This window comes from Scomber scombrus, chromosome 14 (genome assembly GCF_963691925.1).
Source record: "Scomber scombrus chromosome 14, fScoSco1.1, whole genome shotgun sequence".
In the NCBI taxonomy this organism is placed as follows: domain Eukaryota; kingdom Metazoa; phylum Chordata; class Actinopteri; order Scombriformes; family Scombridae; genus Scomber; species Scomber scombrus.
The window spans coordinates 20,295,454-20,309,122 of NC_084983.1; the positions used below are offsets into that span (position 1 = coordinate 20,295,454).

General features: G+C 38.8%; 1 protein-coding gene across 2 annotated transcripts; it reads right to left on the reverse strand.

Moving 5' to 3' along the window:
* Positions 1-4,022, reverse strand: kcnj6 (potassium inwardly rectifying channel subfamily J member 6). 2 transcript variants are annotated; one of them, XM_062432701.1, is made up of 3 exons: positions 3,116-4,016; positions 113-353; positions 1-58 (listed from the first exon to the last, which is right to left on the reverse strand). In XM_062432701.1, the coding sequence occupies exons 1-3, from the start codon at positions 4,014-4,016 to the stop codon at positions 1-3; spliced, it is 1,200 nt and encodes a 399-aa protein (XP_062288685.1). The 2 variants fall into 2 exon arrangements, with proteins under 2 accessions (XP_062288685.1, XP_062288686.1); XM_062432702.1 differs by having other exon boundaries at positions 1-353; positions 3,116-4,022.
* Positions 4,023-13,669: the final 9,647 nt, after the last annotated feature.

The window sequence follows — 13,669 nt, forward strand, 5'->3', positions numbered from 1 at the left end:
CTACACTTTAGACTCACTCTCTACGTTGGCAATGTCTCCGTTTCTCTCCGTCTGCTGGCTCTTACCCTGGTTCTCCAGTCTGGTCTTTGTCTCCTGACCCTCCTGCTCAGACTCTGGCAGCCCCTGTTGGCTCAGCTTACTGGCCAGCGACCAGGTGAGGGGCAAGCGGGAGCGGTTGGTCATATCGGCAAGCTCTTTGGCACTGCAGGCGGGTGTGTTAGTTTCATAGATATCATGGAAACTGTTGTAGTCCACCTCATAGAAGCCATCCTCCAGAGTCAGGACTGGTGTGAAGCGGTAGCCCCACTTGATCTCACTGCCAATGTATGAACTTCTGGCCTGGCACGTCATACCTGAAACAGTTAAGAATAAAGGCTGAGGTGGAAACGTTTATGGAAAAACTGCAGTGTGGGCCACCTAAAAAGTTTCATCCAAATTACAAAAAATAAACCAAAAACAAACATTTTTTCTTGTTTCTTCCTGTGATATCTATTCATGCATGTAGCCGTTCCTCTTGCTGCTACATGTATCCAATGCACCTTTTTTATCATGGTGGCATACTTAAATCGTACAGCTGCTCCATCATCCGCAATCCACCTGCAGGCACTGTGTCTACCTTCCCCTTAGGGCAAAGTTAGTATCATCACTCCCAACTCCCTGCTGTGCTGAGCTTAATGTTTCTCGTGGGGAGTGACGAGATCAGAGACGGCAAAGATTAATGCTGCTGTACATATTCTACATTTACATAATCTAATCCACGTGAGTTGGCTGACTGAAGTGTTATTAACACAAATCTGTTCTGGTCAAATAGGTCAAGTAATGTTACGTACCTGTGCTATTCATCGTGTATTTTAAGATGTTGCAGGGTCATATTTTAATGGAATCTACGTGAGTCATTTGCTGTTTAATCTGATGTAGTTTCATGAGGAGTTGTGTAAAAGATATGATGTAATCTCTAAAAGGGAAAACATTAACTTTTCTTTGGGAAGTCAAATATTTTTTTCCTATTATTCAATTACGACTACTTAATAGAGCTACTGTACTTTCCCCAATGATTGTACAGCACTTTGGCCAACTTTTAAAAAAAAATGGGCTTTATTAATAAACTTCCCTTGACTTAATTTGATAATATTAGTAAGATGAGTAAGCTTAAGGGGCTAACATAAAGGTCTGTGAGGAGTCTTCCAGTTAATGAATGGTACATCCAAAAGTGCTGAGTCAAGTAGCAAGTGGAGTTGTTGATTTATGAGGACATTTCATCCAAAAGGCCTCTTCAGTTCACTGTTGAACACTGTCCAATCACAATCGAGAATTGTTGTGTTTTGCACCTCAGGACCACATGACAGACAAGAAGACTGAGGCTGCATTCACACCAAATCTGACAATGTGACACTACGACACAGAAGGTCTTGTAGCTGGGGGCATGTTTGGGGTGAGACAATGAATTACAATCCAGGAAGTCTGTTTGCAAAACCCACATACAGGATTTTACGATTCCGGAAAGTTTCCACATTTCCAGATTTTTGTGTGAATGCAGCCTAACGTGCAGGGCTTTCTCTAATGTTGTTGTATTTTTGGTTTTGTTGTTGTGTTTTGCACCTCAGGGCCACCGTACTAATAACTGTCACACAACAAACATGAGGACTAACCAACCGCATGTGACCTCAACAACCCTGAAAGAGTAAATTACCCTATGGAAATTAAATATCTGAGCTCCCTAACAATCAGGCAGAAGTGAAGAAGCTTTTCAGATTAAACATCTTCAAGAATCAACGAGTCGTGTTGCTCAACGCTTTCGGATTTCCCTGTTTCATGATGCATCATATATTGCTAATTTCTAATCTGGGAAGTGAAATGACACATAATGTCTCTGGATTTTTAGTTTTGAACATGACTGACATGAATAATTCATCAGTGCACATGAGTTTTCCTCAGTCCCTTTATCATCCATTCCTCCACAGTTAGCCCGTGTTTTAATCACTTTCTGACGCCATTTATAGTGTTTTAATATATCACTGAGCTCTTTAGGCTCAACTGTCTGGAGGAAACTGAGTCCTCTGTGAGTCTCCAGCTGCTGCTTTAAAACATGTCCACGTATGCCACTCAGACATTGTGTAATTGGTTCATTTTATTATGGCTGATAGTGAGACAAATGATATCATACCAGATTCTAATAGCTAGCCGACATCATCTGATCAAACATGCTTTTATTTGGGAAAAATTAGGCTAGGCGGGGGGAGTATTGGTTGTGCTCTAGCCTGTTGTCCTTAATATATGTGTTTGGGTGTTGCACACTTATGCTTCTGTAAATCTAAATCTCCTTTTCCCCATATTTCTTCCGGCAATTCTTGCCAGTCCAGATGTTTAAGTCCTCCTGCTCCCTGATGAGCAGCTTGCAGATCGTCTTGCTTCAGCTGATTCCCTCAACCCGAACCTGCAGCATTTGCAATCGTCTTTATATATTTATTTCAATCAGCCCTCAGGAGTCCAGGTTTTGCTTAATTTTTGCCGACAGTAGTTCAAGGTTGTAAAAAATATCATTACACAAATGCAACAGAAAACTGTAATATGGATTATTTACATGTAAAGTGACTGTATCCTAACTCCTTTTTGTGTCTTTTTCACTTAAAATATATATATATGTGCTGTAAAATCACTCAAACATAATAATAATTAACAGTTTTAAACATTTATTTAAAGGATATAATTGGTGATATTCTATATTTTCATACTGCCAAGAACTTTAATGTGTGAAGCCAAACCAACAATAACGAATTTGACTTGTGGTACAAAGTCAAAAGGTTGTGATATGAGAATGAAAATGTGATTGCTGTTATTAGGAGCCATTTTTAAACAAACTAATGTGACCATGATTTGTTTCTAGTGGTTTATGGAATAATGGAGTCTAAAACCTAATGGTTCTGTGGTTTGGCTGTTTTAATTTTCTGCCATGGCACTTAATGCACTTTTTATTGTGGGTGTCTAGAAATAAAGATTTTACTATAATTACTGAATACACTGCCTGTACTTGTGCAGACCTCATCTGTATTAATATCTCACAAATACATCTTAATTTGGCCAGAACGCCTCTGACTTCATGAATCTGACGTCTCACCTGTGGCCTCCACCATCCCCTCCAGGATTACAACAACTTCCAGGTCCTCCCTGGCCAGGTGGGCTTGTGAGATATCCCAGAAGGGGCTGTTCTGATTTATCTCGTGGCAGATGATGAGCGGCGACACGAGGAAGAGCCTGTCATCTCCCGTGTTATAACCCACGTTCATGTCCGTCTGGTTCAAAGGGATGAACTCCCCTTCCTTGGTCTGCTTAGACTTGATAAGCTTGGCCCTGATAGAAGCCTCAACGATGTGCGAGTTTCTGAGGTCTCCAACTCTGAACATCAGGCACAGCCGTCCATCTCTCATTGAGATGACCGCATTGGTGGAAAACACTAGTGTCTCAGCTCGCTTCTTGGGCTGCGAGATCTTGACAAACATGCAACCCACCATAAAGGCATTCACGATAGATCCCAGCACTGACTGAATTAAAAGCAGAAGTATCCCCTCGGGGCATTGGTCCGTGATGACTCTGTATCCGTAACCAATAGTGGTCTCTGTCTCAATGGAGAACAGAAAAGCTGATACAAAACTATTGAGGTTATTGACACACGGAGTCCACTTATTGTCAGATAAATGGTCCAGATCACCTCGAAGGTATGCAATAAGCCACCACATAAAGCCAAAGAAGAGCCATGTGACCGTGTACACCAGGACAAAGATGAAGAGATTGAACCTCCATTTGAGATCTACCAGCGTGGTGAAAATGTCCGTCAGATACCGGTATGTCTCCCGGACGTTCCCGTGATGGACATTGCACTTCCCGTCTTTCTGGACGTACCGCTGGATCCTCTTCGCCCTTTCCATTTGTGCCAGCAGCTGTTTAGGCAGGTCCTCACAGGCCTGCTTCGGCAACTTGGGTTGTCTGATGGTGGCTGGGCTCTCCACATCCTGCTCCATGGGGTTTCTAGATGGATTCAAGCCTATAAGAGGGGACACATGGTGGTATTTAGTAAAAAAACAAAAAAGGCTAACAAATGCAGGTAATTTGTTGGGTTTTCATTGATTCTAAGTGCAGTACTTTGACAGATATAGATGACACTTTACAGGAGCTGTTGGATGTTAAGTCGACATCCTGATCATTTCCACAATAGTTTTCTGCCCACTTGGGGGTAGAAATGGTTTTGGGAGCACCCTGGTAGCCAAGTGATAACTGCACATGCCACATGTCACAATACAAATCCCAAACTACATTACAATAAATCTGCTTTTCTTTTCCTCAAATTAGAATAATTGTAATGGAGATTGACAGTGATGCCTTCACTCCATTTACTGCTGTGAATTGAAGAAGAAATTGACAGGGTGTTGACAGGATGACAGCAGGGTGCTGAGTTAGGTAGGCCGAACACACAATCACTGATGAGTGCCTATTCCTATTTTTTCTGTTCAAGCTGTGATAAAAAACTAGTCATTTAATGGAACACCTTTTTCTCTTGACTGACATTTCCTCTTCTGCTGGTCTGCTTCGTTCTACTGTATGTTTGAGTCGGCCTTTGTTGTGTAGATTGCTGTTAACCAAAGTACTTTAGTTTACTGTTATGAGTTTGCTTAAATAATGCTTAATAATTTGCTTAATTATTAAGAACATAATGAGGATGGACAAAAAATCTTTACCAGCAACAAAATGATGGCAATTTATGCTGTTAAGTAGCTTACATGAATTCTTATATACTTTTATTTAAATGTGCATTATTTTATAATGTCTTATATTTCTTCTTTTTTATGTTTTATGTAAGTACTTTGAATTGCTTTTTTGTTGAAAGGTATAAATAAACAAAATACCATGAAAACAATATTTAATTCATACATGTGTCAGATGACAAATAAACCCTTCTCCAAAACGTGGACTATTTTTATCACTGAACAAAGCAGTATTGTACAGTGCAGTCGTAGAGCGTACAGAGGAAGCAGGTGTGAACACTGGGGACGTAAAATATACCCCCACAGCCCCCATGAGGCTGGTGTCCACGCATGACTTCAGCAACGCAAAATAATATAAATTCATGTGTCAAATAATACAGAAACCTGCTGGTAATATTGTGAATGTGTGCTGTAAAGTCACTGATGAAAGTTTCACATATCTCCCAGCTCTTTTTTAGTGAGTTTAATTTCCTTCTATATGGGGCTGTGGAGGTGATTTCTGTCTTTCGCTGCTTCCCTTGATGGTTTTGGTGACAAGTGATATTGACAGCAGAGATGTTGGCGTTAACCTGTGTTCTTATGTGCTTTTACAAATTGTTGTGGGTTTTTTTGTATCTATAATTATTGTCCACTGTCTGTATATCAAATTGGCCCTTAGGGGCATTAAAGCTTTATTATACTCTGCTCTAGAAATTAAGTTAATTCGTTTGGCACTTAACAAACCAGCATTACAAAGTGTTTTACAGAAACTGGATGTTAAAACCAGCATACAGGAATGAAATCAACAAAATAGAATATCAGTAAAACAGTCATAATATATCAAATCTGAGACACACAGTGTAAATGAGATATCAATGTATAAAAGTGTAAAATCATGCTGAGTATTATGAGTATCAGTCCATTTCAAGCACTGATTATGATTCCCACCATCCATCTGCTGAGATACAAGATACATACTAAAGCAGCAGGTCTATTTACAGTAACAGTGATACTGAAGTGAGGGGAGGAGGAAGAAGTGCAGCAATGGAGAGGAAATAAACTGATGGATTGTGTGAAGGATTAGGTTAAAGAAGAAGGATAGTGACTGTGCAGGATGTTGCAGGGTGGCACGGAAAAATACACAGCTTGATGGTATGTTAGTCACTTGAGATTGAGTGGCAGCCATACAAGCACACAGATAATATTATAAACAATAAACCTCCTACTCTGCCATTGTCTCAGCGTGGTACTCCTGAGCATGTACGGGAAACCAGAAATTAGTCGTGTACGGTGTTCAGCTGTTGAGCTTAGTATGAAATTGCATGAAATTGTACAGCTACTGTAATGCCAAGGGGAAAAGTCGACACCACCCACACTGCCAAAAGCAAGCTCCACTTTGTCACAGTAACTCACGCAGTATAGAGTGAATGTGTAACACTAAATTAAGGTTGTAATGCTTCTATTAGCGGTGAATCTGAAGGTACTCAAGAGGTCGGGCACCCACGGGGGAAATCATAACATGAGGTGAGCATCGGAAGAATAATTGTCTACTGAACGCAAATACAGGATTGGAAATGGTGTCAAAGCTGAGTTTTACATGTGATCTGAACTGTGTCCTTTTTTATATTATACTTTATTAGAGTCATGATAGTCACACCCCATTTCTCTAAGTACTTATGATGAATAAATCCTTTTTTTTAAACTATCACGAGCAGTGCAAGCCTTCCTGATGGTACCTCATGATATTTTGGGTGTTACCCTACAGTAGAGCTAAAGATTATGGACAAATATCTAATTGGGAATATTGGACCAATATTGCAATTGTGATATGATTTGCAATATTAAAGGAAATTATATCTTTTACATCATTATTCTCATTTTAATTGAAAGACATATTAAAATGATTATGGTGTGGTTTTTGCTGAGATCTCTAACGACAAAGATGTTTTCTCAAGTCTGTGGAATATGATGTATAGGCCAGGACGTCTCTGCAGCACGACAATATTTAATTTAAAAGTGGTATTTTGACACACATTTCTCAAATACTGCACCTCCTGCCACCTCCAGCCCTATCATACAGTACACTGTTTTTTATTGATCTGTTCTGACAAGACTGTTTAAAACTTAAATCTGACTTAATAAATATATTTATATTAACAGTCATACATTTTTGACATGCATCATTTCTTGATTAAGTGTGCACAACATTTATTGAATTTAGTATTGTCAACTTGTAAATTCTGTCATGGTTAAGCACTAATATCAGTTCATTTCTTTTGAGTGACCATGGTTGATTGGAGGATGTCTGGCCTCATGTCATCAAGACTGACTAATCCATTACAGTTAAAAACCTGCACCTGGCCCTGGACTATACCATGCTCCTGAAACAGCGAGGTGGATTTTTGGGAAAGAGACTGTCAATTTTTTTTTATTGTTGACCTCTTCCAGGGCCCCATTTAATCACTGTTGTTGCTTTGTGGGTTTTTTTTTTTTTTTTTTGCATTGTAGTTGATAAATTAAAACCTGACAAAAACCTGCATCCTGGGCCTTGTTCAGTCCCCAACAGTTTTATTTAATTTAGTTCCTTTCAGTTCCCTATGGTTTGGTCCTTTTTATCTTCACACCAACAATGAGTGTCAATTAACTCGTTACCAACAGGTGCGCCAAGTGACGACCTGTAATCAGAGGCCCGCTCAGACCTGCCTCACTGAAAACCTCACCGGGCCCCTTCCCAACGGTAAATCCCCAAAATAACGAAATATACATTTTCAGAACTACATGCAGATGTACAATCAAACAGGTATTACTGTGGGTCATATGGGCCAAACAACTTCAAACCACTATAGTTATCCAAAAAACGAATAAATACATAATGAATGAACACATCTGTGGTTGACTACAATGAAAAAAATGAGAAGCCGTCGTGAGTCATTGTAGTATAAAGAAAATACATATAAAAAGTCAATGTCTAACAACTTTTATGTGAAAAGGTGTGATTTAGTAATAAACGCACACGTGTTAAATATAAAATAGAGAGTGAATTTTGGACTTACATTCATCACATGGACACAAACATGACCCCAAATAACTGTGGCAATCCTCTGTGTTTGCTAACATGTTCATTATATGTCAGTGTTGGGTTTACAGCTAAAAAAAGCAGCTTTAAATAGCAACATAATGATATTGTAATGTAATAATGTCTCCTCCATGTTGCAAACAAGTTTGTCATATTCGCGGGTTGTTTATATCGCACCTATGTGGCCTAAAAGTGAGCTAAAGCTAATTTAAATCTGCTGTTTTCATTCTAATTTTGTTTGACATAACGTTATGGTGCAGTTAAAATGTTATTCATAGTGTTGTTCGAACACTTTACTGCGCTGTGTGTGTGTCTACCAGATATTCCTGACACGGAAGGAACAAAAACCCAAATCTCCATAACATAAATCATTAAATTTGAGGGTGAAGACTTGGTTTAGGGTTAAAGTAAGGTTAGGCCAGATTTGTGTTTGCAGTAAATGAATGCAATGTTCTCTGAAGTGCTGGAAACGCGGCCGTGTATGTGTGCTTTTCAGAACATGTTTCTTCAGGAGCTATGTTGGATTACCCTCAGGGAAAACTAAATTTAGTTCCTACGAAATACAGAGTATGAGTTTTTTTTATTTATTATTCAACTACTGACCTTTCTGTCACACACAGTTTTCAGTTTTTGTTTTTTGAGCTGCGGACTGTCCCTGAGATCAGGACGGATTTCCTTTTACTATGTTCACAGTCTGAGCCACCATCAGCGTTTTTACCACTGGAACAAATGGCTGTGTTGAAGCCGTTCTGCTCTCCATTCACAGGGGAATATTATGAGCTTGAGCAGTGCTGGTTTCCATGGCAACACACAGCTCAGTCTTCCAAGTACTCACGATATAGCAGGAATGTACTGGATGAGGCCGCAGCATTGGATAACATTTTGTCCGTTTCATCTTATTTCAGAAGGGCCCGAGGAAGAACAAATACTGTGTATTTTATATTAAGAATGGATCAAATAACTACTAGTAAATGAAAGGTGATTAAAAAGTGATGAACCCACAGAAAATTATCCCCTGACACTGCAGCTCCTCTCAGCTTTACAGAGCCTTTCAGTGTCTTTCAGGTCATTGTTCTTGTTTTATAACTGTTTTGTTTCACTCACAGGTCTGACAGCTTTTTTTCTTCTTTTTTAAAGCAAAAACAAGCTCTAAGAAATGACTGTACACCACCTGCAGAGCACCAAATGGCAGTCAGACTAAATTAGCAATGAGTCGGTGAACATGGCAGAGCATATAGCTGCTAAAATAGTACTAAAACTGATTTTACAATCTGCAAGAGTGAATCGGTTTACTTTCCATTTATGGTCCACTTTTGAGTGAATTAAGCAACTATGGATATTGTTTACAACTTTGTTGTTTGCAACAAATTATTACGATCTGATTTGCACTCATGGCTTCTTCTCCATAGCAACAGCGGCCGAGGCTCATGGGTAATGCAGGATTCTTAGTCATCTGCCAAATCATGGACTAGACATTATTTCTTAGAAACAAAGCTGAATGATTGTTACATTATCCAGGAGAGTCATGGTTTTCTATGTTCAATAACATTGAGGAGATAGTTTAAAGACATATTTGAAATGGGAATACAGAATGAGGAAAAAAACTTCCTGGACCAGCGGCCGCTCACACTTCACAATTCACACAAATGACCTGAAGTGAAAATGAGCTTTTCTGTGCTTTACATTCATCAAGTGGACATAAGTGGACACAAACTTGAGTCCAAACGAGTGCTAATGTTGTGCCTTATCCGTGGGATTTGTAAGTAAGCATGATTACTAACAATTTAACAAGAAGATAAAAAGTTATTGCTGTATTTACAGCCGGTTGTTAAAATAACCTTGAACCCAATAACATAATAGTTATAGTTACAGAATAATGTGCTTGGGAGTAACACTTTCCAGGGTAAAAGGGTAGCTAGTGAGCCAGGGGGACTGACCATTATTTTAAAAAAAATGTCGAAAAATGTCCTGTTGGACTGAAAGCCAATTAATCCAATGGCCTGTTATCACAAGGCCTGAAAACATATACTCTGGAGTTGTTAGAGTTCAGTGACTGCCAGCCCTGTCCATGGTGCTGAATTTGGGGGGTTGGGGTAACGGATGCACTCCCATTATTTATGGTTAGGTGTAGCGATTAGGCTTCCTCTTTCATCTTTTGGGTTAGTTAGTAAGCACTGAATGCACTACAAAGCAAACATTGTGTAAATTGTGTCTTCATACTTAGATTTCAAAAAATATTAAGATACTAAGGGTAAAAAACTCCAGAGAGGGTGTGTGTTTTCGGAGCAACAGGCCTTGTTGTTTTCAGGATAACGAGCCGTCAGAACTAATAGGCTTTCAGTCCAAATGGACGTTTTTTGAATTATTGGGGTTTCGGAATAATGAGCCGTCACACCAGTGGCATGGCGCCATTTAACCAGTGAGCTGGGCATGCTAATATCAGCAGCCAAAACTCAGTTAATGCAGATTTAATTTATGACTGAATGGAGCTTGGACTAGCAAAACCTGAAACCCTGTCAAAAAATACAGTTAGATAATGATTTGCCTTTCCAGGTTACTGTCGTAGTTAGCCTTAGCCGGGCATGCTGACGTTGGCAACTTATGCTACAACAGATAAACATAGTTAAATACATTTTTGACAGTTTTGCTGTAGTATTTTTGGTTTTGGAGAAACAATAAAAGAGTTATACAACCCTGACAGACTTGCCATGTCTAGTTACAGTTGCTAAGATATCATATGACAATTGTTGTTTTGGTGGATGGGGTTTATCAAACACAGTGTTAGCACAAAGTTTAAAACACAGGCTAGACATAAAGTCACTAATGGAGTAAATTGAATGGTTAATTGAGAGTTATTATCGTGAAAAATATGATTGCTGTTTTTGTTTCTCTTTTCTCTCATCTCTGCTGTGTGGAGGAGATTGGCAGCTACCTGGATCCAGATGTAGTAAATATTGAGCAGAGGCCATGCGGGGACACACATGCTATTTTTAGTCACGCACACAGCTGAGCACAGGTAAAGACATTCGAAATAATCTCAAATCTTAAATGAGTGTCTCTCTAGTTATTTAAAGCTCAGGGGAGATTGATGGTCAGTAGATGGAAATCAGCCACAATATTTCTTTAAAAAAATGATGCATGAAAATAGAGCAGATTAGCTATTATTGTTTCCGTCCTACAATAAGGTGCGTGGGGCTAGATGGAGCTTAATTAGTCGTGCAGGCTGCCAGACCATCCACTGTGGTAAGAGCATTAAAAGGAACACTTCACCAAAATGAATAGACATACTGTATTTCTCACTTATATTAGAAGGGGAGTGAAAAAAAACAAGGTCGAAACACTGAGTGAGCACACAAAACTGAAACTAATTAACTAATATGGGTGACCTGACCCTTTAACATGAAGGTGAGCGAAAAGAATGAGACATGACGTGACAGTTTTGCATTAGTGCCACACGGTTCATTATGCTGAAATTATAAAGAGGTGACCATGGAGGAAGTGTTGAGTTTGCCCTTCAGCAAAGAGCAGCTACAGCAAATTAAAACAAGAGAAAATCATAAAATAGGGAGGCTGCTAACTAAAATATAATAAAATATACTTAATAAGCTACACGGAATTTAAAATTAAAAGCATGTTTTTTTTTGTGTTTTTTTTGCAGTTCAGATAAATAAAAGGCTGTGGCCTCTATTTGGGAATTCACTGTGGGGTCACAGGGTTTAACTGTCACGCCAAAGTTGTTCATAAAGGCTCCTGCATTTTATTTATTGTTGATAAATTGACATGTGGGAGGATGCTGTTCAGGCTTTTTAAGAAGAAAAGTGGTTGAAGTGAACAAATTCTCCTCATTAATTAACAAAAAAGTACTACCTCATTTTATGTTGGACATAAGTCGTTTTCAAAGCAAAAAAAGACAAACATGCCCTATTTCCAGCATTTCAAATGAACAGTTCTTAAAAATTACATTAGAGAAGATGTACTTCATGACTCTGTACTGTCTTTAATTTGTGGAGAAGAGAGTGGGTAAGTGGACAGTGAGAGACCCTGGTTGGTGGTGCTGATGCTGTGTGATGGAGTACGTCACATTTTCTCCTCAACTGTTAGATATCAAGGAAGTTAGTAAGAGGGCGATAATAGAAATAGTAGAAATCAAATCAGGCCACATTTTTTCCTGATTTTTGTTTTAATGGATGTGTGAACAAACCAAATCAGATTTTTTAATATCAGATCTGGGCCACTTGGATATGTGGTCCTAGATTTGATTCATATCCGATCTCTGGCTGTGTGACCGCTGTCAGAACAGTCAGATCTGAATTCATATAGGTTTTTTTAGCGTCTCACTTCTCTGTCATCATGCGGTAACATCAACCTCACAGCCTGGTAAAAATAAACATGGAGGAGAGTAACAACAGCAACAGTAACGGGGTTTAATGGAGAGACAAGGATGTTTCAAATTTGTTTGAACATTTATGGAAAAGCTTCTATTTATTTTCTATTTAATTAAATTTAAAACAAATGCAGCTTACATTTTATTAATACATCTGCGTGGCAGTTTAGGGCCTCAGTGGTGTTCAAACCAGAGCTGAATACATGTCACTTATAAATATAAACGTGAATCATCAACACAAAAAGATCCAGTCTGACTAAAAAAAACAACAGAATTAAGCATTGAGGCCTGTCATGTGAAGGTAGACGTAAAACATCTCAGCATTTTCCAGAAGTGTTTTGTTAAAGTCCAGATGAAACAGCATATCGAGAGTATCTAACTTCCATATTGTGACGTATTTCTGAGTGAAACAGGACAGACAGGCATTGGGAGGAATTCGATTTTAACGTTGAAAAGTGGGCTTATCATAATGAATCTCAGCTCTGTGGCGCTAGTTGAAGATTGATTGATGGGTGGATGGATGTCATGATATTATTGGTTGAGACTGGTTGGTTCAAGCCTACGTAAGCACACATCCTTTTTTGTTTTACAGGACAAAAAAAACATGACTGGATTTTGATATAAGAATAAAAAGAAACTGATTTTTATTTTGTATTTCTTTGCATATATTGTTAAATAAAATGCACAATATGACCAAGGATGTGATCTAAAAGGGTTAAAAAGGCTTTGTTTTTTAATTTTATCTTGACTTTCAAGGTTCCAGTGAAATGATGAAATATCCATGAGCTCAAAGGCTTCAGATACCAAAATAGCATCGTCCAACGTGATTGTTTGTCATTTTGATGCAACACATATTTTGGCGCCAGCACCTCCTGTGCTGAGCAGGTGTCTGTAAAAGAGGAGGCCAGTTGACACCCAGTTCGTGGTTCACTGAACTGGAATTACATTCAGGTAACTGTCATTTTTGTTGTCCAATTAATAGCTGATTAATGATGGAAGGAAGCTAGAAACACAATTCAAACTGCCCAGTGTCCAGTTTCTGGACAGAGAGTGTTGCTTTTACTTTTTATCCTGACGTCCGTAAGACTTTCTGAAATATTAGAGTGTTTGTTACAAAGCATCCACTGAAATCTGAATCTCAGTTACTGCACGTTACGTCAGACAGTGTGTGATATACACAGCAGGTTTTCACTAACCATCTGCCTCTCTTAACCAAACGTGACATCATTAGCACCATCATGTCACCACTTACAGGCTACTGAAATGTTTTGCTCATAAATCTTGAAGCGTATAAAACAAGTTCTTTAAAATCTGTTGTAGAAATTTCACCCATTCATCAAACTGGATTTGCAAACATTTTTGGCTTTTTTCCATATTGTGAAGTTGTTCCTACTTATTTGGTACAATCCTGTAGAAAGAAATCTACTTCATGATCCATTATGCTTTTCTCCTAATCGGCTGCCAAAGTCTTAA

What these genes read in the sequence shown, in the direction of transcription:
- kcnj6 (XM_062432702.1), bottom strand. Translation starts at nt 4,016, where the DNA reads ATGGAGCAGGATGTGGAGAGCCCAGCCACCATCAGACAACCCAAGTTG. An exon ending in GGGGATGGTGGAGGCCACAG is followed by an intron (nt 354 to 3,115) that starts GTGAGACGTCAG and finishes TAACTGTTTCAG; the next exon opens with GTATGACGTGCCAGGCCAGA.